The 22,023-nt window shown below is 38.6% G+C and overlaps 1 protein-coding gene across 2 annotated transcripts; it reads right to left on the bottom strand.

The window, feature by feature from the left end:
* Positions 1-1,832: 1,832 nt before the first annotated feature.
* LOC110162448 (upstream stimulatory factor 2) lies at positions 1,833-21,825 on the bottom strand. 2 transcript variants are annotated; one of them, XM_020927346.2, is made up of 10 exons: positions 21,506-21,825; positions 21,047-21,084; positions 20,806-20,912; positions 19,416-19,535; positions 18,172-18,328; positions 13,710-13,797; positions 5,782-5,840; positions 5,422-5,516; positions 4,684-4,812; positions 1,833-3,847 (listed from the first exon to the last, which is right to left on the bottom strand). In XM_020927346.2, exons 1-10 carry the CDS (start codon positions 21,538-21,540, stop codon positions 3,758-3,760), a joined length of 918 nt encoding a protein of 305 aa, XP_020783005.1. In that variant the 5' UTR covers positions 21,541-21,825; the 3' UTR covers positions 1,833-3,757. The 2 variants fall into 2 exon arrangements, with proteins under 2 accessions (XP_020783005.1, XP_020783006.1); XM_020927347.2 differs by lacking the exons at positions 20,806-20,912; positions 21,047-21,084; positions 21,506-21,825 and adding an exon at positions 20,059-20,228.
* Between the last annotated feature and the right edge of the window lie 198 nt (positions 21,826-22,023).

Below are 22,023 nucleotides of genomic sequence, written 5' to 3'. Positions count from 1 at the left end.
CAGATCTGTGGAGAGGTTTTTCTAGGTATTTTTGAACTAAACCACCTGTAATTTCATAAACGTAAGACAGAGCTGTTTAAAGTTATAGTGTGGAACATTCCCGGCAGAGAAATGACAAATCCATAAAAATAAGCAGGTAATAGACCCCCAACCAAAAAATTACATCGTGCACTTTTAAAACTAAACAGAGATCAAAACCAGGACTAGAACAGGACCACGCCAAATCTACCTGAGGACTAAACTGGGCTCAAACCAAAACCAGGACAAGTATGAACGCACCCTTAAGCAGAAAGTAGAGAAGAACTAGCTTACTCAGTCTAATGAAAAAGTAGTATGTTCTATTTATACATCATGGATTATACCTTACCATCTGTTAAGCAAATGAAAGGATAAAAACCACCACATGAGAACGCCATCTAATTTTCTACTAGCGACGTTGAGATTAGTCTGTTAATTGATAATCATGATTCGCTATTTAGGCAATGATTGAATTTTAGAATGAGGATTAAGTCATTTCGATCTATTCTCCCAAATTGTAAACCTGAAACGTTATTTATGTCATACTAACCTCAGGGTGGGCGATGTAGCTTCGGTGGTCAAGAATATGTCACTGTATTGGTATAGAATGTCCCACTGTATGGCATTAAATACCTATCTCCTATCTGGATCTGGAAAGCTTGAATAGCGTACGGGAGAGATTGCAAAATTACTCAAAAATGCAGGGATGACATCTGAAACCTTTTTAGGGAACAGGGGGAACAATGTTGTAACATAGAAAGATCGATTTAGCATGATAACCCCTCTTTAATATGCAATTTTATATAATTTACATATATTATATACCATATTTTTCAGACTATAAGTGGCACTTTTTTCATGGTTTTGGTGTTCCTGCGACTTATACTCCAGTGCGACTTATATATTAATATTTTCACAGTGACAGCCGCGAGAGGGTACTCTAGTCCCGCTGTCACTTCGCACCCTACTGCGCATGTCTACTGCAGAAAAAGCTATTGTCTTGCTGCAAGTAGTGAAAAATTCAGGCGAAAACGGTAATCAAGTAGCAAAAAGAAACTTTGGAGTGAACGAGAAACTTGTGAGGGACTGGCGGAAAGCGGGGATGGTGAACACAGCTTCACGGCAACCGGAGGTTGCACCATGCAACTTTCCTGGATGTCATTGAATGGATCGACAAACCGTGGACTTCAGTGACAACTGAAACCATCCTGTCAGGATTCAGAAAGGCTGGAATAATTCTAACTGAAACTGATGCTGAGTCTGACGACAGCTACACAGAAAAGGAAGCAGCGTTCTCTTAACCTCCGAAGGTTGCTCAGAAGTGACACTGAGGATGAAGAATTCAATGAATTTTGTGATTTGGAGAGCGATGGAGAGTTTGGTAAACTTGTTCTGTTCTGTTGTTTATGCTATAATTATCTGAAGAACTGTTCATATGTGACATTAACAGTCTGTTGTTCTCTGTTCTATTGTTATTAATATAACTTGCATTTCAAGATGAAATGTGGGTTCCTGGTCTCTGATTTTATAAAATAAATTTCCCCCAAAAAGTGCAACTTATAGTCCAGTGCAACTTATATTTGTTTTTTTCTTCTTCTTCATTAGGCATCTTTTGGCTGGTGCAACTTATACTCTGGAGCAACTTATAGTCCAAAAAATACGGTAACTCAAAAAATCTAGTGTTTTGTCACAGTATCAATACTTGTGTGATACGTGAATGATGATTAAAGTGTTAAGTTTCTTCACACAATCAAACCCACAAAAATGTAATATTGTGAAATCACTAACTAACAGATACAATTCCGACACCCAGGTTTTATAGCAAGAGATTGTTTTATTCTTCTTCACCATTTTACATAGAAAAGGTGTCTTTACAATCTAACCTGAGAAGAGCGAGGCTGCTACAAAGTGAAGAGGAGTCATTTGTTGTTTCACCACTTGAAGAAAAAAACAAAAAAACAAAAAAAATTAGCCACGAATGACCTATGTCTCAACATAAATCTTCTATATAGCAATGTTTTCTCACATTTTCACATTCAGAGTCTGTGCTTTTCTCTTAGCGAGGAGGGGAGAAAAAAAAACTGAAAAACACATCTATGGGTTGGAGTTTTGGCTAGCAGCCTCTTCTTGATAGATCAGACACGCGCACCCACAGTATCTCGCTTGAATCTCGCTGTAGTGGCAGAACAGCCGCTAGAAACATGAGCTGCTAACTTACAGATATTCAAATAGGATAGCTGTCTCCTCTTTTTTTTTTTGCTTTTTTGCCAAAGGGAGGTTGGTTTTGCCTGGATCCTGAGCTGTAGATACGGCGGTTAATAAGTTTGATATCTCTCTTCCACTGACGAGTTGCCGCAAGCAGGGTACAAAAACCACCACAAAACCACCTTGTGATATCATGTGATAATACAAGAAGTGCTCCACTGTGTTTTTAAACTTGATACACCTTCACCAGAATTATTTGGAACCATTTCATCCCTGGAAATACCAATCTACTGAACAATAGGTAAGAGGTAGCTGTTAATTTGAAAACTACTGCTTCATGACATCGCAAGAACGGAGGATTCAGAGCTTTGGAGATGTCAAGAGACTAATAATGCAGCATTGCTTAAACTTGTGTGATTGAAACAAAACGCAACAAGTTTAATATATCTCTTCTGCTGTCGCTTCGCCGCAAGCAGGGCACTACATCACGTTCATTCACAGAAATTGTACGCAAAGTTAATATAGCCTTTCTTGCAATGGGTTCACCAAGAAAAATAAGAAGTCATACTGCCAGTTTTAACTCCGCTACGCCACCTTTTTCATTCCAAGTCTCCTTGAGTTTCTCCGCAGGGTGCCTCCTCCTTTCCGTATGTTCTTGCTCCAATTGAAGTGACGCCACACCAAAATAGAACAGAGTGAATAACGATTTTTACACATTCTGAGACGTGGGTAAAATCAGAGCCTTTTGTAGTTTGGCATAAGTTACAATGTACCCCATTATTTTTTATTAAATAGTATTCTGCACTTTCTCCAGCTGGATCCTTCAAAGTGATTTTTGTTGATTCTTTTTCATCATCTCGGTTTGAACGAATGCCCCAAAATTCAAGTATACCACTCCTACATTGCACTCGCTTTTACTACAAAAAGTTACTGTTGACTTGAAGTGGTGCTGATTGGCCATGTATTTGTAAAACATGAAGAGTCATTTGCATAAATATTTGTCAAAGTAGACTTTAGCGTGGCTTTTTTTAGTCTTTGGGAGAAAACAGGGTGCGCTACATTATTAAGCCTTCTGTGAACCAAGCCGTACCCGGTCTCCATTAGAGCAAGCGGACTAATAAATTAAAGTGGTTAAATAATACTGAATTCAAAACACAAAATAAAGCCTGAACTAAGTCCAAATTAATTATGAGGGCGGGTACAGACGTAGGGAAAATGAAATGACAAAATTGTAGTCCATAAAAAGGCTACATAAATAAAGTGGAGTTGGTCAGAGTCACAGTCACAGAGCAGATCTCCTGCGGAGGGAGTGGGCAGTTTCTTGAAGCACTTGTCTGGTTGTAACGGGTGGTTATCTCAACAAGATTGAAGCAGTCAGGTGCAGCCGCAATGGGCCGCTGAAGGGTTCTCCGTGAACCCGAGGAAGGATGCGTTTAGTCCAAAGACAGGCATTCTTCAGAGAGTCCGATGACGCGCCGTCACCAGCGTGTTAAGTGTCCTTCTCTCTCACTCTCTCTCCCTCTCTCTCTTTGTTTCACTGAGGAGGCGTCTCTCCCACTAGCTCAATGCCGTGCTGCTGGAGCTGTGCGCGCAGCAAAGCGTTCTCGTTCTTCAGCTCCTCGATCTGGGGAACAAAAAGAAGAGGAAAAGAAGAGGAAAATGATCAACAACTGTGTCAGGCGGCTAAATATACCTCAAAGTGTACGGCACAAACTTTTTCCATTTGAAGAGTGGGAGTGCGGGCTGTGGGTAACGTACACACAGGACTTTGAAAAGTGCAGATTAAAGACAGACTGAGAGACACACACTCTGCTGTCCACCAGCAAGTGGATTATCAAATCTGGAGCTATGACATCTGTGCTACACTTCCCCTGGGTGAAAGCCAAACACAGCGGCTCCCCACTGCGCAGAGGAAGAGATGGGACGCTTTGAGCATCAGAACAGGAATATCTTTCTCCGAGCCTTACAGGCCTGGGATTCAAAGGGGAAGCTTCGCCTCAGAGCCTCAGGATTTGACAATAGTTTTCAGAGAATTAGCATGCACTTAGTTCTCTCATAACCCCTGTGTATAAGATTCCCACAGTCTGTCAGACAGACTGCAGGTAACACGTCTCATTATAGGAGTGCAAATGCTTTGATCCTCTGTCTGCCTGAGATGATCAGCTATAGAGCCTCCTGTCTCTGGAGGTTTGTCTCAGAAATGAGAATTCATACAGAGCAGTAGAGTTTGGGATGTTTCAACAATCTTAAACGCCCAAAACTCTTCTAAGAGGAAGCAATCTTCACAGGCACATATAGAGCTTCCTATGGCTGCCCACTTCAAGCTGTCTGCAATACCAACCAGCTCGTGGAACATTTGCACATATATTTCATTCATGAACATTATTGACATGGTAGTGAAGTAACACACACTCCATTTATGTCCATAGCTGTTTGTCACAGCAGTGGGTAGAGTCGTACCTGCTGTCTGCATAGCTCGTTGTCCACCTGTATCCTCTCTACCTCCTTCAGAGCCTCCTGCAGATGCTGGTTGCTCTGCCTCAGCTCTCGGATGTAGTCGCAGGCTTTGGACAGGATGCCCCCTTTGCTCTGGAGATATAACAAGAGGTCACATTTAGGATACAATATTAGATGCCCTCAGTCTTTCTGCATATTGCAACATTAAATTATAAACTATTTTAAAAGGGCCCATATCACACTATTTTCTGATCTATGTTATATTGTTGTTTCCTCAAAAACATACCTGGTTCATCCACACGTTTAACACATAAATCCTACATATTTAAGATGAATTATTCTCACTCTGTTCCACCTTGTGATGTTGTGATAATAGTTCCACTGTATATTTAAACTCCATACACCACTAGAATAATCTGGACGATTTCAGCCACAGAATTGCCAGTCTCTACTGAACAAAAGGTAAAAGGTAGCCGTTAACTACTACTTCATGACATCACAAGGTGGAACAAAGCATTTTGAGCTTTGCAGATGCAGAAGTAGAGAGACTAATAATTCAGCATTACTTAAACTTGTGTGAATGAAACTAAACACAACTCCAGGTATGTTTTTGATAAGGCAACAACAATACAATATTGTTTAAAGTTCAGAAGAGTCAACTGTGCATAATATAAGACCTTTAACTCTATAAGAAAACACGGTTGTCAAAAGTTACACACACACACACACACACACACTTACAGCTCCCGTCTTCGTGCTGTCCATGTTGCAGTCCGGGATGATCTTGGACAAAGTCACGATCCAGTTGTTAATTTTGTCTCTCCTCCGTCTTTCAACTTAACAATTTGGCATAAAAAGGCCAGAATTAGAATGACCTTGCAATAACATTATTTTAAAGCCAGCATTTCGTTTTTGTTCACCATCACTTAAGAGCTTGTTTATCCCACTCAAAAGGGCCCACTTGACACAGCCCAACACTGACCTCTAGTGGCCATTAGTGACACATGCTTTCACAGTGTCCAGTGCCTTGTCATTCCCTTTATATAAAACCCTCCATTGTCTTGTGTGAATCAAAAGACACAATCAGACATAATTACCCACCTTCATTATGTTGCGCTCTCCTCCTTTCATCTCGTGGCGTGCGGGGTCCGTCCATTTTCCTGCACAGAAAGGAAATAAAAGCATTCCTCACACTTGGGTGTATCTCTCCTGTGTTGAACTAGCATGCTCCCTGGCACCGGTCCAGTCCAATTGCTCAACTCAATCTATAATCCTTCGCCTTAGAAAACTTGTTATCTTCAAGTCTTTGTGGCGCCGCTCGGGCTCTGTGTGCATGCTAATTCCGCTGGTGAGGTGCTGTGGTCACGCTATCACAGTACTACAGAGATCCATCTAACCTTTTTGTTCTGGCCCGCTGTCCTTTTAACAAGATGTGGCCCGGAGGGATGGTCAGGCTTTATTACACTGTGAAAGGGGTCTGGGGTGTTGTTTCTCGACCAGTTATGGTTTTAATCACATGAAACGTATGTTAAGATAAATGGGATAAAATGTGCGAAATAAAATAATCTGGTTTGTTCTGTAATGTGTCACAAATGATGATGAGGTATTACTGAATATAGGGGTGGGTGAGTTGACCTAAATAATAACAATTAATAAGTGCAGTAGATGCATTTATTAAGTTAAATGCTCTTTACATCATGCATTGTATAGAAAAATATGCTAAATTAGAAAAAAAAAAAAAAATAGACTATAGATATAACGTGTTCATTTTATATACCACCTTCTCAGGTAATAACTAACAACCAAGCTCCTGACAGGGTCACCTTTTTTCATCCAATCAGGCACACAGACAGCTGGTGTCCCATAATTCTTATTAACGGACTCCCGGATACTCGATTTTCTGTCATGGTGCAATTTCAAGAGCAACAATAAAGTAAATAATAGGCCGAGATTAGGAAAGTGTAAGGAAACAACTGCATGACACTATCGCAGACAGTTGTTTCAGGGTCCTGGTGCAATATCACAGTGGCACGAAAGACTAAGTGAGCTAAATGTTCAAACTAAACAAGGTTCCCAAGTCGGACACTTTAAAAATGCGTCGTTGGGCTGTGGTGTGTGAACAGAAAAATGAGAAAATACTGCATAAAAGCTAAATATGATGTTATTGGTGTAACCTATAGGTCTCATAAGTGGAAAATATTAAAGAGTAACAACTATCAAGACTGTGACATTACAGATTTTTAGATAGTTGTCTCTTGTAACCTGTTAATAAATATTCTGCTAATTTAGAACAATCTCTAATGCAGGAGTCTCCAACCAGTAGCTCCGAAGCAACCAGTAGCTCTCCACTACCTTCAAAGTAGCTCGCCAAGAGATTTCTGAATGACACCTATTGTCCTGAATAAGTAAAATTTTATTCCTTAAATGCCTTTTACAATTGTACCTGTATCATTATGATGCCTAACTTTGCATAATGCTTTATGTTTTGTAAGCATCTAACTGTTCCTCATCTAAGGCCGTGGCTCTTATACTTTTGACTGCTAAAACTAATAGCTCTCTTGCATTTTTGTTTTGAAAAAGTAGCTCACCAGAAGAAAAAGGATGGAGACTCGTGCTCTAATGCTGTCTTATTCATTATTATTTATTCATTATTATTTATTCTGCCATCTTGCCCATATTCATAACCAATACACTGACATTAAACGCCTATAATTGGTTAGTTGGTTACTGGTCAAACTTCAGTACACATTAAAGATTAAAAAAAAGCTTTGAGTGTTTCACAGTATGACAATGACACATCTACCTTACATGTATTCAAGTACAGGTGGTGTTATAGCTCCAAAATACCTAGAAAAACAAGCATTCTGACTGTGAGTGGGTTGCCTTTCCAAAGATCTGACCTGTAGCTTGGCCTGTTTTGATCTCCATAATGATAGAAAGGTTTAATCTCATACTGTGAAACATTTCAGACAAAGCAAGGAGAGAAAAGAAAAGAAGCACCCTCCACCTGAAATGTTACACAATGCACCTTTCTTACAAACAGAGATCCATTAGCATTGCGGCCGTGACGCAGCATTATTTGACCACCTTTTACATGAAGCATAAAACACAAACTCACAAATAGTACAAAATTAACCTAAAGTAAAATTGCTCCTTGTTAATAATTCTTGTAAAGTCTTGTTCTGGCCCCTGAGCACCTGAAGTCTTTATTCTGGGCTGGTGAATTTGTGGCTAATCAACCCAACTCCACAGCCGATAGTCTATCTCCAGCCCAGATAGGAAACCAAGCCTGGCTGCAGTCTCACTTGTATCTCAACACATCTTAATGGGATTTGGGCTGCATAATGGATTCAGCGGGCCCAGGCTTACTGTATACTGCAATAAGGAAAATGTGGAATGAATAAGTAAGATGCAGAACAGCAGGAATGTCTTTGGTATAACCTATGAGTTGGAAGAATCAGAGAGAATTGGCAGAGACGGACTGCATCTCAAAAAACCTAAATTAAATAAGAGTCTTAAATAAGACTAAACTGATCAAAATGTGTTATGTAGCTGTTATTTATCTCTCAACTATCTAAAGCTTTGTATAAATAAAAATTCAAACATTCTGAGACTTTCTGGGCCAACTATGACCCGTATATAATGTTAGTGTCATCCGTTTATATGTCCAAACCAGGATATTGACTCAACCAGCAAATTTTCAGTAGCACCGTCGATATCTGATACCAATATCACATTGGTGCATGCCTATTTCTATTGTCTATTGACTGGCATCCAAAGCTGTGTGGATCTATATTTTTAAAATATGATGTCATTTTTTAATGTCTCTGTTTTCGTTATATAAACTATTTTATTGTCAACTAGTCAGCTAAGAGTAGGTCTTTCCATTTGGTGGTTTTGGCTAAGATAAAGAAAAAATTATTTAATAGAGCTGTACAGTTAATAAATTTACAATAACCCATGGTAAACATGATGTAGTCAAAGAAACCAAATCTGATCTAAAAAATAATAAGAGTCTCTTCTCTGATCTATCGGTTAACTTTTGACAGTTCATTAAAGATGATCTCCAAACATTGTGATTTGAATAATGACATAAATAATTGTTATTGTGATTATGACTTGTAAGCAATCTGGCAAATTATCAAAAACTGAATGGGACTTGACAGAACATAACATCAAATTCAACAACATTGTTTAGTGAGAAAACAATATATTGAAATTAAAGATGCTTAGTGAAATTGTGTTGGGATATAGTGTCACATTACTGAAATTCAGCAAATTTTATACTAAAAAAAGGCTTGACACTCGATAGTGATGTTGATACCACGGTGAAAATAAAAAACTGTTTTAGCATCAATTAGAATCTGGGTATTGATTCACTTACTCAATCAAGTCAAGTCAATCCATATGTAATGCATAGGAGCCATACCAAGGTAATTATACAGTAGCACCTGCAGCTACTATCACCCAAGAAAGTTAAAATTTCAGCCAGACCTTGACCCAAAACCAAAATCATGCCACCTTCAAAAATGAGATGCATGAAAAACTATGAATGACTAAATTTGTAAAAGTAACCTAGAAACGTAGAAAAGTAGGCTAAACGTGAGGAGGGAGTGAAGACGGCCGATCCCACTTTGAACAGGACTCTAAAATAACAGCGCGAGAAGACCATTTGTTTCCAAGTGAGGAACAATGACCTCATTTTCAGAGTCCTAATGGAAATACATTTGCTCACAACAAAGGATTGGGGTCATCTGTGAAGAATAGAACGTGGGTGGGAGTGAAGGGGGTCCGGGGCAATGGAGGTGTGTTTTCTACGATTACTTGTTCATATGCTCAAAAAAAATGTAAAAACATAAAATAGGAGGAAGAGAGAGAGAGAGGGAGAGAGAGATGTCCTCACAAGCTCTAACCTTCGAGCTGTAGCGTCTCAGTCACCTTATCTGGCTTTTGCAGAGATGAAACCGTTTTTCACTCATTTTGCTCGAGCTTCAAAAATGTCACTTTTGCAGATTTAAATGCTTAGGATTTAAAATGCATGGATAATTTGTGCATAGTTTTGACAAAAATAAACCCCAAAAAATAAGGGCACTAAAAATTTGATGAAGTGCAAGTGCAGAGTATTATGTATTAAAAACAAAAAAGCTTTATATGAACTTTAAAACAACAGAAATTTGTGACAGTTGCAGTTAGTTCTTAACCTTGCACAGCAAAATGGATTCTCAAAATATTTGTGAGTTCACAAACTCACAAGAATCCATCTTGGCGTTCCCCCGTGATAGGGTCTGACAGGTGGTTGGTGCACCAATCAGAGAGCAGCACTGAGGTTTGTGCAGAAGTCAAAGGTGAAGAGCTCAAGAGAACAAAAACAAACATGGTGACTATTTTAGCATCAATACTGACAATTAAATTTGTGGAAAAACATACAGAAGGTAAGAGCTGTATGCTTTTGTGGACAGGGAAAATGACTGGGCCTTTTTCTCAACTGGATTTAACTAAAGTTTAGATTTTTCAGCCTGGTCCACTGTCGTGACACATTCAACAAATCAGATTCAAGTCCTCATGATGTTCTGTGTTTTTAGATCTCTTTCGGCGAGAGCCTTCCCGGATTGATAATGTGTAGAACTCAATCTAGAGTGACACACAGCCTGTCGTGAGCAGGTTTGTTATTTCTGTGTCATTTGGGAAGGCCTGTATTTAAAAGCTAATTAGGTAATGGAACATGTTGCCAAAAGAAATGTTTTAGTCCCAAAGGTAATGTTGAAATGTGTTTACACAGGTTAGAAATATTAATGTAATATTCTGGTTGAAATGCCTGACATGTAACAGATGTGTCGCTGTAAATACCTTCAAGTGTTCACAATTTATTTATTTTCAATTAGTTGCACCAAGTTTTTAGCAACTGCATTAGCATATCGTTCGCCTCATTTTTTCACTGAGGGCCACTTAATGAAACACATCCTAGTGACTGACACAGCAAGTCTTACTGATGCCTGTTACATAGTCTGCCCCCCCGGCCACAGTTTGGACACCACGGGCCTATGTCAAAACCACAAACTGCCCCATCATATAAGATGAAGACATCCATTGACACTACAGATGCAGCAGGGTGATTTGGTGAAGAGAATGACTTGGGCAGTGAGGTTACGAGGCGGGCGATACAGGCAGTCTACGTGAAGCACGGACCACACTGCAATTCCACAAAAGCTCCTTCTTCACTGTAGAAGGGAGCGCGGCGCTGCTGTGTGCAATAAACATCAAATCATTTCTGCGCGCGTGGAGCTGCTGCCAAACCCAGCGTGAATCTATAGCTGCCCACAACAAAAGCAGCTTAATTCTCCGCGATGTGGAGAACTTTCGAACCCACAGAGGAGCCGATGGTCCAATCCACTCAATCCTAAAACTGGCAAGCGATGAAAAGGAAGCCGTGATAACATTGTAGTGTGTGTCTTTGGCGAGTTACTTATAAAAATAAAAGAGTCATTATTTAAGGAGCTAAATGGGGGCCTGTGTTGCAGAGGCATAGTCCGTTATCTAACTCCGAGTGGAACGAAAGACTGCAATCATTTCACAAGTAGAGGGAGGAGGAGGGGGGGTCGAGTCCAAGAATGGGAAGATTCACAGAAAAGACGGATAATTTTATTTGAAGAAGTCATGTGTTCACCGTGGAGGGCTTAACTGTTAAATGGCAGTGCTTTACGGGCCATAAAAAGTAATTACAGACGGATGGTGAGCTATATGCCTATTAGAAACTGTTACTTTCTCTTTTTAGCAAATCCATCTCTTTTACAGGACAATGCAAAATGTTCAGTGGCATAGCATCAGGATCATATTATTCATGATATTCTACAATATGAGAAAAACATGAAATATGCGATACAGATGTTATATTTTAAGCACTATAAGTTCAATTAAATAAAAAAGTTAAACCGTGTTAAAATAAAAACTTAACTAAACTATGACAACAGGGCAGAATTTATTTGGATATTTGGTCTATTTTATTGTACATTTCTGTAAAATGGAACACTGTGGATCAGGAATTCAAAACATAAATGTGCAATTTTCTTTCCCCCCGAAATTGTTCAATCGTTTGACTCATAAGTTGCAATCTGAAATCCACTCACAGCTGTGGTGGAAAGAGAACCGGAAATTTACAAGATGAAAAATACTACTCAAAATACTAGCTGCTTTTTAAAATGATTTTTTTAAATTCAAAACTTGATTAATTAAACAGTTTAGCCGCATGAGCTCTGGCCAATCAGAGCCGGCGCTGCAGTCCTGTATGCATGTGTGTGTTGTGAGCTGTGCAGCCCTTAGTAGCTTTTAAATGTTTAATTACACGCTCTCACAAGGTCAAAATTAGACAAAAATTACAAGAACAGGTTTAAAACGCTCCTCAAAAAAGGTCTGTCATGATAAATACTACATTGACTTATGATTCAGTATATGAAAGTTGAAGCAATATATTGTTTATGGCTCAATATTTACCATGTGTATAATTTCTTTGTAAAAGTTGGGAGATTTTTTGAGCAATAAAACACCCGTAATTTAACAAATGCCGTATATTTAACTATAATGCCACACTGTCAAACCTGCCAGGCAAAGCAATGACATCCCCATGGAGACACCTTTAATTTCAACTCCTGATTTAAAGTGGAAACGAGTACCAACACAGAACATTAAATTACCAGATGAGCTAAATTAACTACTTTTTTAAACAGATATTCTCAGGCGTGTGCAATTCTAATAGTCAAGGAGAAACTCAAGGTCATTAAACAAAATCAAGTTCATCAGGTAGCATTGAAGCTGCTCTATTACTTTACTATTGTTAAAGCATTAATTAAAAGAAGATGAAAAAAAAAAACATTTGTCTCTGCTGAGGTGAGCCTGCTGTTAAGCTTAATAACCGCAATCAGCCGTGTGAAGCCCGCAGTGGGAAAGAGCGCAATGGGAGCCGTGTGATGGGTGATTAAAATGGTTGCAGGTAGTAAATATGGGGATAAACAGCACCTAAGAGGATTAAAAATAAGAGAAGAATAGGCAAAGAGGACACAAACAATAATGACCTCTGAAGCGACGCAAATCCTTAGTGTAAGAGGCTTTAGTACTGTAGTAACACATAGGCAACACTTCACACAAGAGCCAAGTAATACCCATACACAGAGCATGGGAGGTCCACAGCCACTGCATGTGATCCACGCTAATGTCGTTAAGAGTAGATAAATACAACCGCTTTTTCCACTTTCCACAGCATTAACTCAACTTAATGTTCAATGCCAAGTCATGGAGCGGGTGAAACGAGACTAGTATCCACAAAACGAGACGAAACACAAAAAGATTGGGTCAACAAAAATGAGAAAAGATGAGATTTTGATATTTTTGACAATTGACAATTTATAATACATAAATTGTGTGGTTCAGTTCACAGTTTTGGTCTTACCATTTTTGACTTTTATTAGTCATTTTTACTTTTATTAAATATTTTTGGAGAACTGCTTTTTCAGAACTACGGCTTTGCAAGAAATGAAACTAGCCCCCTTTTTTTGTCCAATCTAAATGTAAACACAGAAAAAAATCTCAGGGTAATTTTTTTTTGTTTTTATGTGCAAATATTTTTTGTCTTATGAGATCTTGTCGCATCCCTACTTGAGTACATTTGTTTAAATTATATTAATCTGAGAATCCTGTCTAAAATCCTTCAACTCAAACTCACAACCAAGCCTTTGAAAATAACAAAAACACATTTACACAGCAAGCATAATAATTCTTTCTATAATTTAACTTGTGTACAAGGTCTAGATTTAACAAGTGTTTCAAATGGAAAAGATGAAAAGAAACAAACACAACAAATATTTGCAAAACATTTGCAGGACCCCTTAATCATTCACTCTTGTATTTCCTTCCTCATAATAACAGCTCAACAGAAGTACGGATGTTGCTGAACTGAATATTACTGTACGAATTGCATTGTGCACAAACCCATTCCCCACATTAACTGAATGAACAGTCTCAGGTAGTTTGGTACTTACGCAGGAAATGGCTGTGTCCGGGGAGCGAGGCTTCGTTGTGCACCTGCCTGTATGATGTCAGGGGGGGTCATCATAACATAGAACTGCCCTGGAGAAAGAAAACAGCAAGATTCCATTCAGTCTAGAAGAGAGCAATATTGACAGAAATTTTGACATCTAAATATAGACAGACACCAAGGCAGGGGACAAACCAGGGACGTCAAAATCACACAAACAACACATATGATACACAGGGCAACATATAAAAAACAACTACAGAGGAAAAACGCAACTACACTTATACAAAATAAAATAAAAATGCAGGTGAAAATAATACTGTTAAATTATAGAGCGGGGACTCCAACCTTTTTCCTTCTGTGAGCTACTCTTTGTAAAACCAAAATGCCAGAGAGCTAATAATTTTAACGGTCACAAGAAATTTAGTAAATATAAGAGCCATGGTAAGCCCAAGATGAGGTACAGTTAGATGTCAATCAAACATAACCCATTATCCAGTTATCAGTGCACAAAATTGGGCATAAAATTTATACATTTACAAAGGAAATATGCATTTAATCAATCAAATCTGAGTTATTCAGAACAATACGTATAATTCAGAATTACCTTGGCGAGCTACTTTTAAGGGGGTGGAGAGATACTGGTAGCTCCCGAGCTACAGGTTGGAGACCCCTGTTATAGATATTTCCTGCATATATATTCCATGTTTTAATAGCTTTTTTTTGTTTTTAGTAATTTTTATTGTCTCGAAATATTGGTGTATTTCGTTCTTATGGTGATGATGACCATTTGGTTTATATTGGAGTCCATTTTATGTCTATGAAAATTGTGTTAAAGTGTGTCTAACCACAAAAGTGCAGAAATATTTTGTTGCTGGTTCTTTGATTCAACAATGTGGTGACACCATTCTCTCAGAAGGGGGAAGAGCCAATTCTCTCTATTAATTACATATTCATAAGAAATATCTAAAAAGTAAATTCACAAATGCTGAACCTGATCATTTCTATTAGTGACCAGACCCAAGATCTCACTGTATTATAACAAAAATGGATTAGAATGAATTCATTTTAGCTGCACTCCATCTGTATTAAAAGGTGCATTGCGCATTGAAACATTCCAGACAAAGCAATAACATTTCCATGGAGAAATGCATTTGATGGGTGCTCCACCAGAAAAGTTACACATTGCATCTTTAAATATTGTAGGCCTAGAGAATGTTGTGATGTTATATGAAACCCAGCTAGATGATTTGTCAAATTCCTTTGCTATTTTCTTTCTATTACTATCTACTTTTTTTGCAGACAATTTCACACACCCCTTCACACACAATCATACACCAGTGTGGCCAGACACTGGGGGCAAGGTGGGTTAAGTGTCTTGCCCAAGGACACAACAACAGCATTATAAACACACTTTAAAACTGTGTCGATCTGGCCGCTCAACCAGTAGTGTTTTTAAGTCGAGAGCAGGACTCGAACCAACAACCCTTGGATCGGTGGACAAACACTCTACCAACTGAGTTACTACACTTAGTTACCTGTATATTATAATGTCGCCTATCTCAAAAACAGCAACTGCAATAGAAGCCATTTTTCTATGTATCTCCCAGCTCTGACTCAGCCCTAGATTTTGCTCTACTTTTGTTTCTGCATTCTGTTGACATGTGTTGCGATTCCCATTCACATCACTTGGCCTCGCTACAGTGCAGTTCGGTGGCACTAACAAGCAGAGCAGCTCACTTCAGAGGAGAAGGGAGCGTGGAAGGAGCCCTGACTATATCCAGCGGCGCGGAGCAGTCGGAGTGTCATGGCTGCCTAAACTGCTTTAAGCTCTTGGGAAGAAAAGCACTTATTCACACTAAAAACACAGGGCCAGGGCTGATACACAGTCATGAAGTCAAGGCTCCGAGCTGTGAGCTGTGTGGTTGGTGCCCTCTAGTGGCTTCATCAGTGCATATCTGAGCTAATCAGTGGAAATGAGTCCCACATGATTGCATACTAGTGAAGGTGAAAAAAAACCTGAGGATTTTAATAGTCTGGCTCAAGTGCTGGTTGTTTCTATTCTGGTGTTTTTGAATAGCAAATAAAGGCTCAAAAATCGTCAGATAAAGAAAAAGAGGTAGAGTGCTTCACTGGGTCATAAAAAAATATTAAAAATAGCAGAACAGGTGCTCTACGAGGGTTAAAACAGTAGTCTTTAAACAGAAACTTCGACTTTGCCTTGACGAAGACCATCTTGCTGGTCGAAACGCGTTGGTGTCCCTTAATGAAATAAAGGACTTTTAATATATTCAGTCGGAGTGCCTTGGGTTTGTACCTTGCCCACTTTTACATTTTCCAGTAAAGGTAACTTTCTGTTAAAAGGCTCAAAAATGTTAGCTGTCATGAATGTGTGAAATGAAAACTAATTGAAATTTTCCCTGTTTATTCCTATAATGATCCTTGTTTATTTTTAAAAAGACCCAATGATAACATGCAACCACACTCTAATATGTAATTTTGTGGTTGGGATGAGTGGGAACAGTAGCATAGTTTTCATATTCTAGAAAGTGAGATATCATACTATGAACCTTTTTTTCACTATTGATTAAAAAACTAGACATACTTAAAACTCCTATATTATGCAAAATTGACTCTTCTGAGCTTTAAGCCATGTTAGAATGCTGTTACCGCACCAAAACATTCCTGGAGTTTTGTTTTGTTTCATTTACACATGTTTGAGTAATCCTTTATTATGAGTCTATCTATATCTCCAAAGCTCAAAATGCTCTGTTCTACCTTGTCATGTCATAAAGCGGTAGTTTTCAAGTTAATGGTTAAAAAAGGGAAATACTAGAGATGTCAAAAGTGATTACTAGACCCTTGAGCAAGCTATACAACAGATACCTGCATATGACTTAGGGCTGTGCAGTTATGAGATAGAGATTCAGTCATTTCTAGTCATCATTAATAAGCCTGGACCTTTTTAACCGAGAGGTCTACAGCCCATCTGTCAGTAAAAGCAGGCGGTTTGGAGCAGATTTCACACTTTGGCAGAATAAATTTGATAATTTTTGTATTAAATGGGAAATGATTAAAAAGTATGCCTCGTTTTCAGGTTCAGGACATTAATACTGAAAGCCATTAATTTGTTTTTCGTAGAACGCAATAAAATGTAATAAAAAAAATTCTTGATAGATAATATGAGAAAATAATCCTGACAATAGGCTCTATTCACGCTTACGTTACAAACTAGGAAGATGTTTGGAAACATGCGATTACAACATCCCAGGCCAAGTTTTCTTCATCTAAATGTCATTGTAGCATTCCGTTATGTTCACCTAATGAACAATTACAACCATACTTCAGTTTTCATAATTTCACCACTGACACACAACTCTGATCTCACTGGGTACATGCAAATAGAAGAGATGAGGCACCAAATTCAAGACTATTCCAAACAGCACATACGTATGCAGTCTATATTTTACCACTGATCACATTTATTGCAATGGGTTTTGATCACAGTCGGTTTTAGTAGATCCATGTTAGGTGAGCCCACTGTGGGTAACTACACCACAAGTTGTAATCGCATCTTTCCAAACGTTTTCCTAGTTTGTGATGTAAGAATAGCCCCTATATTTCATAGTCCAGCCAAAATTTGATGAATAGTAAGTACCATGCCTCTCCATTAAATTACAGAACTACAGAAAGCTTGTTATGATGTCATCTGAAAACATGGCTCGGCGATATTGCAATAAAAATCTAATCCTGATCTGGTCCCTGTGTTGATACACTATTTTGCTGAAACTGTAATACTGAAATTCACAAATCTTCTGTTTAATGCAGCTCTGTTCTCAAACAATTTCTCCTCACCCATTATTAGTCAGCCTTTGTCATGCTCTGAGTGAGTGGCAGTTGGATTTAACCAATTACAGTGACGTGTGAACATTTGGAAAAAGCACATGACTTTATTTGCTACTTGAAGGCAATATATAAAGCCTTTTTCTCTACTGTGGTAAGATTTGAGCTGTAAAAGTTTGAATAAATAACTCGACTATGACTTCTTAAGTATTTCATTGACATATTGTACATATAGAATAGTTTTTCTGGGCTGCTTTAGGATGTCAGAATGTTAGGTGGCATAATGGCACTCAGCATGATCGTTTATTGTGTATATTTCTTTCAGCAATATATTGTACTTGAAAATGTGTTATCATGACAGGCTTAGCAATATAAAAATCACAAAAAACACACATAAAAAGTTATAACATTGAAAAAGTGAATAGTCTCCCAAAAAACTAGCTTTTCATTTTTTGGCATATCTCACCCTATCTAAAACCCAGCCATAGACCAAGATACTTTTCCCAGCTTGCATCAGTGGGTCTCTTTATGGTTGAGAAAGACATTGATTCCTGTCTCCGGCTAACAGTCTAGTGCACAGTGTAGCGCTTGATCCCACAGAGAGCAGAGAGGAGCAAACTCACCCCCTGCCTGTGTGAGTGTGGGGTCTGAGGCCGCCTGCACAGACACCGTCCCGTCACTCACTGCCGTCGCGGGGAAGTAAGCGAAGCGCGTCTCCCCTCCTCCCACTGCCTCCCCCGCCGGGCTGCCTCCATTACTAAAAGGGTTCTGGATCACAGCCTGCGACAGATGTGTGAGAGAGTCGAGAGAGAGTGAGAGGGAGCTTAAATACACCTCGCTCTGTGTCAGACCGCAGACTCTGTCCCCACTGCACAGGCCTGTCTGACAGCTGGGACAAACGAATGAACAAGAAATGTAGGGAACTGGGATGCTGCAAGTGGGGTTAGCAGGCCAGTCAGGAAATGTAAATACAGACAAAATAAATGTTCTCGAATAAGGACTGCTCTCCTTTTATGCATATAGATCATTCTTGAGAAACAAGTAACAAATAATAATGTATTTATTCTTTAGCCCAAATAGACAGTACTTTTTCAATACAAATCATTGTAACCTCAACAGCATCGTATTAAATTGTTGAAGTAAAACACATACTTGTATTATAGTGAGACCTAAAATGAGTGTGCCAAGACTTTTTAAAAGTACAGTGGCTCTGTCAAACCTGTGTAAACAGCATCTATCCAAAAGACCTGCTGTATTGTTCACTGGCTTGAACTCCTAAGCAACAAATGTTTTTATATGTGGCCCTCAGTGAAAAAAGTTAAGACAACCCTGTTCAAAATAGTTAAAAGCTCGGTAGCTTGTTATTATTAAACATAAAACGGAAATCATAATACTTATAATAACTATAATGCGTTCAATAAAATAATGCAATTACATATTTTTCTCAAATCAATCAGCCCTCTCTTCATCTTGTAATTTGGGATAAATAAAACACACTCAACACTTTACTCTTTTCAGTTTTGCATAACATAATTTACAAGTTTTCAAGTTGAAGTAATAATTGTTGTTTTTCCCAACTCTACAAAAAGCAGTAGAAATAACAATAATAATTAATAATGAACAAAACTTAATTGGACCAACTGCATTTAAAGGAACAAAATAATTATGTCCATTAAAAAGATTAGCTGCTTCATCAAAAATGTCAACAAACAATTGTTTTACTCATAGACAATAACAAAGACAAAGGGAAAACTACTTTTACTTGAGGCATCTACGGCCCAAGGGATTGCATTCAGTTTTGTCCTTTTCAGATGTTAGGCATTGTGTAACTGAATAGATTGCCAACAAAAGGTACACTTTATAATACCTGAGCAACTGCCTGAGGAGTTCCAGAGAAAGCCGCTGTAGACACCACGCTCACTGCTCCTCCTCCCTCATCTCTGCCCTCGAGGTGCTGATCTGTCACTTGGACAACGCGGTAAGTTACCTACAACATGCACGCCAAAAGTTTACATTTGACAGCAAAAGAGAGAACAAATCAGTCACTAGGCCTGTCATGATATCAAATTTTGAAATGTGATATATTGATGAACTAAATATAGACAATAATAACAATAATATGGAAACTAACTGATGCCACTGACACAATAACACAAGAGCACATTTAAAAACCTACCCATCACCCCAATCACAAAATCACAAAAACGGTTATACATCTACAATATTGTTAAAACAATCATCAGCTGTAATAAATAAACTGCAGAATGAAATACTTTAGTACTTGCATCTGTAATGAGCCACAGAAGTTATTGATTCAACCTTTTACGCTTAAATTTATACAGACACAAAAATAACCCTAATTTCCCCAGTAGTCCAACGAAAAGGTACACACAATAAATACTGACCCCCAAAAATATTGTTCCAGCTTTCATATATTGATCTATGAGTTGCTATAGCAATTATGGTGACAGGCCTTCCAATTACAAATCATTTTAGCATCTGCATCTCACCTGGCTAGTTGATTTGTTTATCATTTCCAGTCCGCAACCAAGCTAGTACTAAAACACAACTTCTGGTCTTAGCACTGTTATCGTCTAACCATCCGACTCGAAGTGCTTACTCTTTAGAATGTGCCTTATTTAATTTGGGTGAAATAAGTGGTTGAAAATGAGCTTGTTTGTCCCAAGAATCAGTATTTGTATATTCCCATCATGTGACTCTCCTCCTGACTGACATGTGACAGGGGCCTCATGCCAATCATAGACCAGACTGCAATCACATGATCTCTCACACTTGCCTTGTTTACAGCTCAAATAAGACACGTGTATAACTGGTTTAATTTTCTTGAGTAAAGATTGCAAAATTTGGGTGTGTCAAGTTTTATGATATTTGCACTGTTGCACTGTTCTATCGTGTATAATATATAGTGTATGAGGAGTATGGTTTTATGTAGTCAGTACAGAAACAATTAGGGAACAGGAGACACTCTGGACAATGTCACCGGTCAATCATGAGACCAGAAAAACACACACACCTTAAGGCAATTTCAAGACCGCTAACCTCCTGACTTGTGTGGCTTTGTAGCGGGAGCACGTGGCTAAAAGTATTACAGACACCTTCACACAAACAACTCTCAAGCTGCAGGCAAAGTTCCCTCTCTTGTTCATTATCGGATGTATTATCATCCAGTAACACTGGAGATTTGTTTGAGGAGATGGAATCACAATTCAATTAAAACTAGTAAAACAGATACATACCTGCGCACCTTCAGTACGAAACTGATATTGTAGGTTCTGGTCACCAAAAGCAGCACCCTGTGGAGCACTGGCTATTGTTACACCAGAAGACTCGTCTCTTGTTCCCTCTGAGAAAGAAGACAAGAAAATACAGTGGTAGAATATGAATTAGAAAAAGTTCCAAAAACATTGTCTTGTCATATCAGTCTAATTAAAACAATTGATACATACAATTATTATAATAATATAATTACTTTCTCACCTTCAGCCTGGACAATCTCTTCTTCGTGTTTATTTTGCCTGAAAATAAGATAAAAGCTCAGAATTACAGTAATAAGTTACTTCTGATGTTTTTAAAAGGAAATTAAACAACGTGCATTTATCAGTTTATTGTAAATACATTCACGCAATCATGCATCAATATGATGAATGCACTTCACTTAACCGATGTTAGATCATATGTGATTTATTCAAAATCATTCTGTGCTAACTCATGTTTAGCTGGGATTTCTGTATTCCATTTGAAATGACACATTGGTGCAAATGTATGACCAGTTCTGATTGCGTGCAAAGGTATGATGAAGGTTTTAGAAAGTTGGTAAAACTTACTTTTTGACTGTTTATCTTAGGCCTTTGATCTTCGTAAAGTAGCTCTCACATTAGCATAATGGCTACAAGCTAACTGGAGTTTACGTCAGCCGCTTGACCGACGTGCTGTTACCTTGTGTTGTCCAGACTCTGTTCGAGCATATCCATCAGGGTGAGAATAAAAAGTGATCTTCGGTGACACAGACGGAGATGGAGGCGCTGATCACGGGAACAAACACTCGGGTCATGTGAGAGAGACAGCCCAGGACACGTGAGGACGGCTCGGGATCAGGCAAAATGGAGGCCGCTGGCTGCGCAGGGTGCTGGGTCAGGGGAAGTAGGTGAACCAAGGGTGAACCAGGGATGAACTCGAGTCATCGGCTTCACTTCACACTGGAGGGTTTGTGGAACTGCACTTCAGAGGCGTTTCCTCCCATTTAACACAGTACAGCCCCTCTAATCTTATGTCTAATTTCGGTGAATCTCTTGCACAGTGAACACAGATAATAAATATTTCCACTTTGGATTTCTAACAAGGAACTGTCCAATGAGTTTCAAGGACCTTTTACACAATGACGAGTGTCCCATTGATATTATTAAATAGTAAGTCAATTATAGCAAACTTTGGAGAAAAAAAATAAAGTAATTAAA

Source organism: Boleophthalmus pectinirostris, unplaced genomic scaffold (genome assembly GCF_026225935.1).
Source record: "Boleophthalmus pectinirostris isolate CB_2022bp ecotype Guang Dong unplaced genomic scaffold, ASM2622593v1 HiC_scaffold_6, whole genome shotgun sequence".
NCBI lineage: Eukaryota > Metazoa > Chordata > Actinopteri > Gobiiformes > Gobiidae > Boleophthalmus > Boleophthalmus pectinirostris.
Note: the sequence above shows the minus strand (reverse complement) of the source record. Positions and strands in the feature narration are given on the sequence as shown.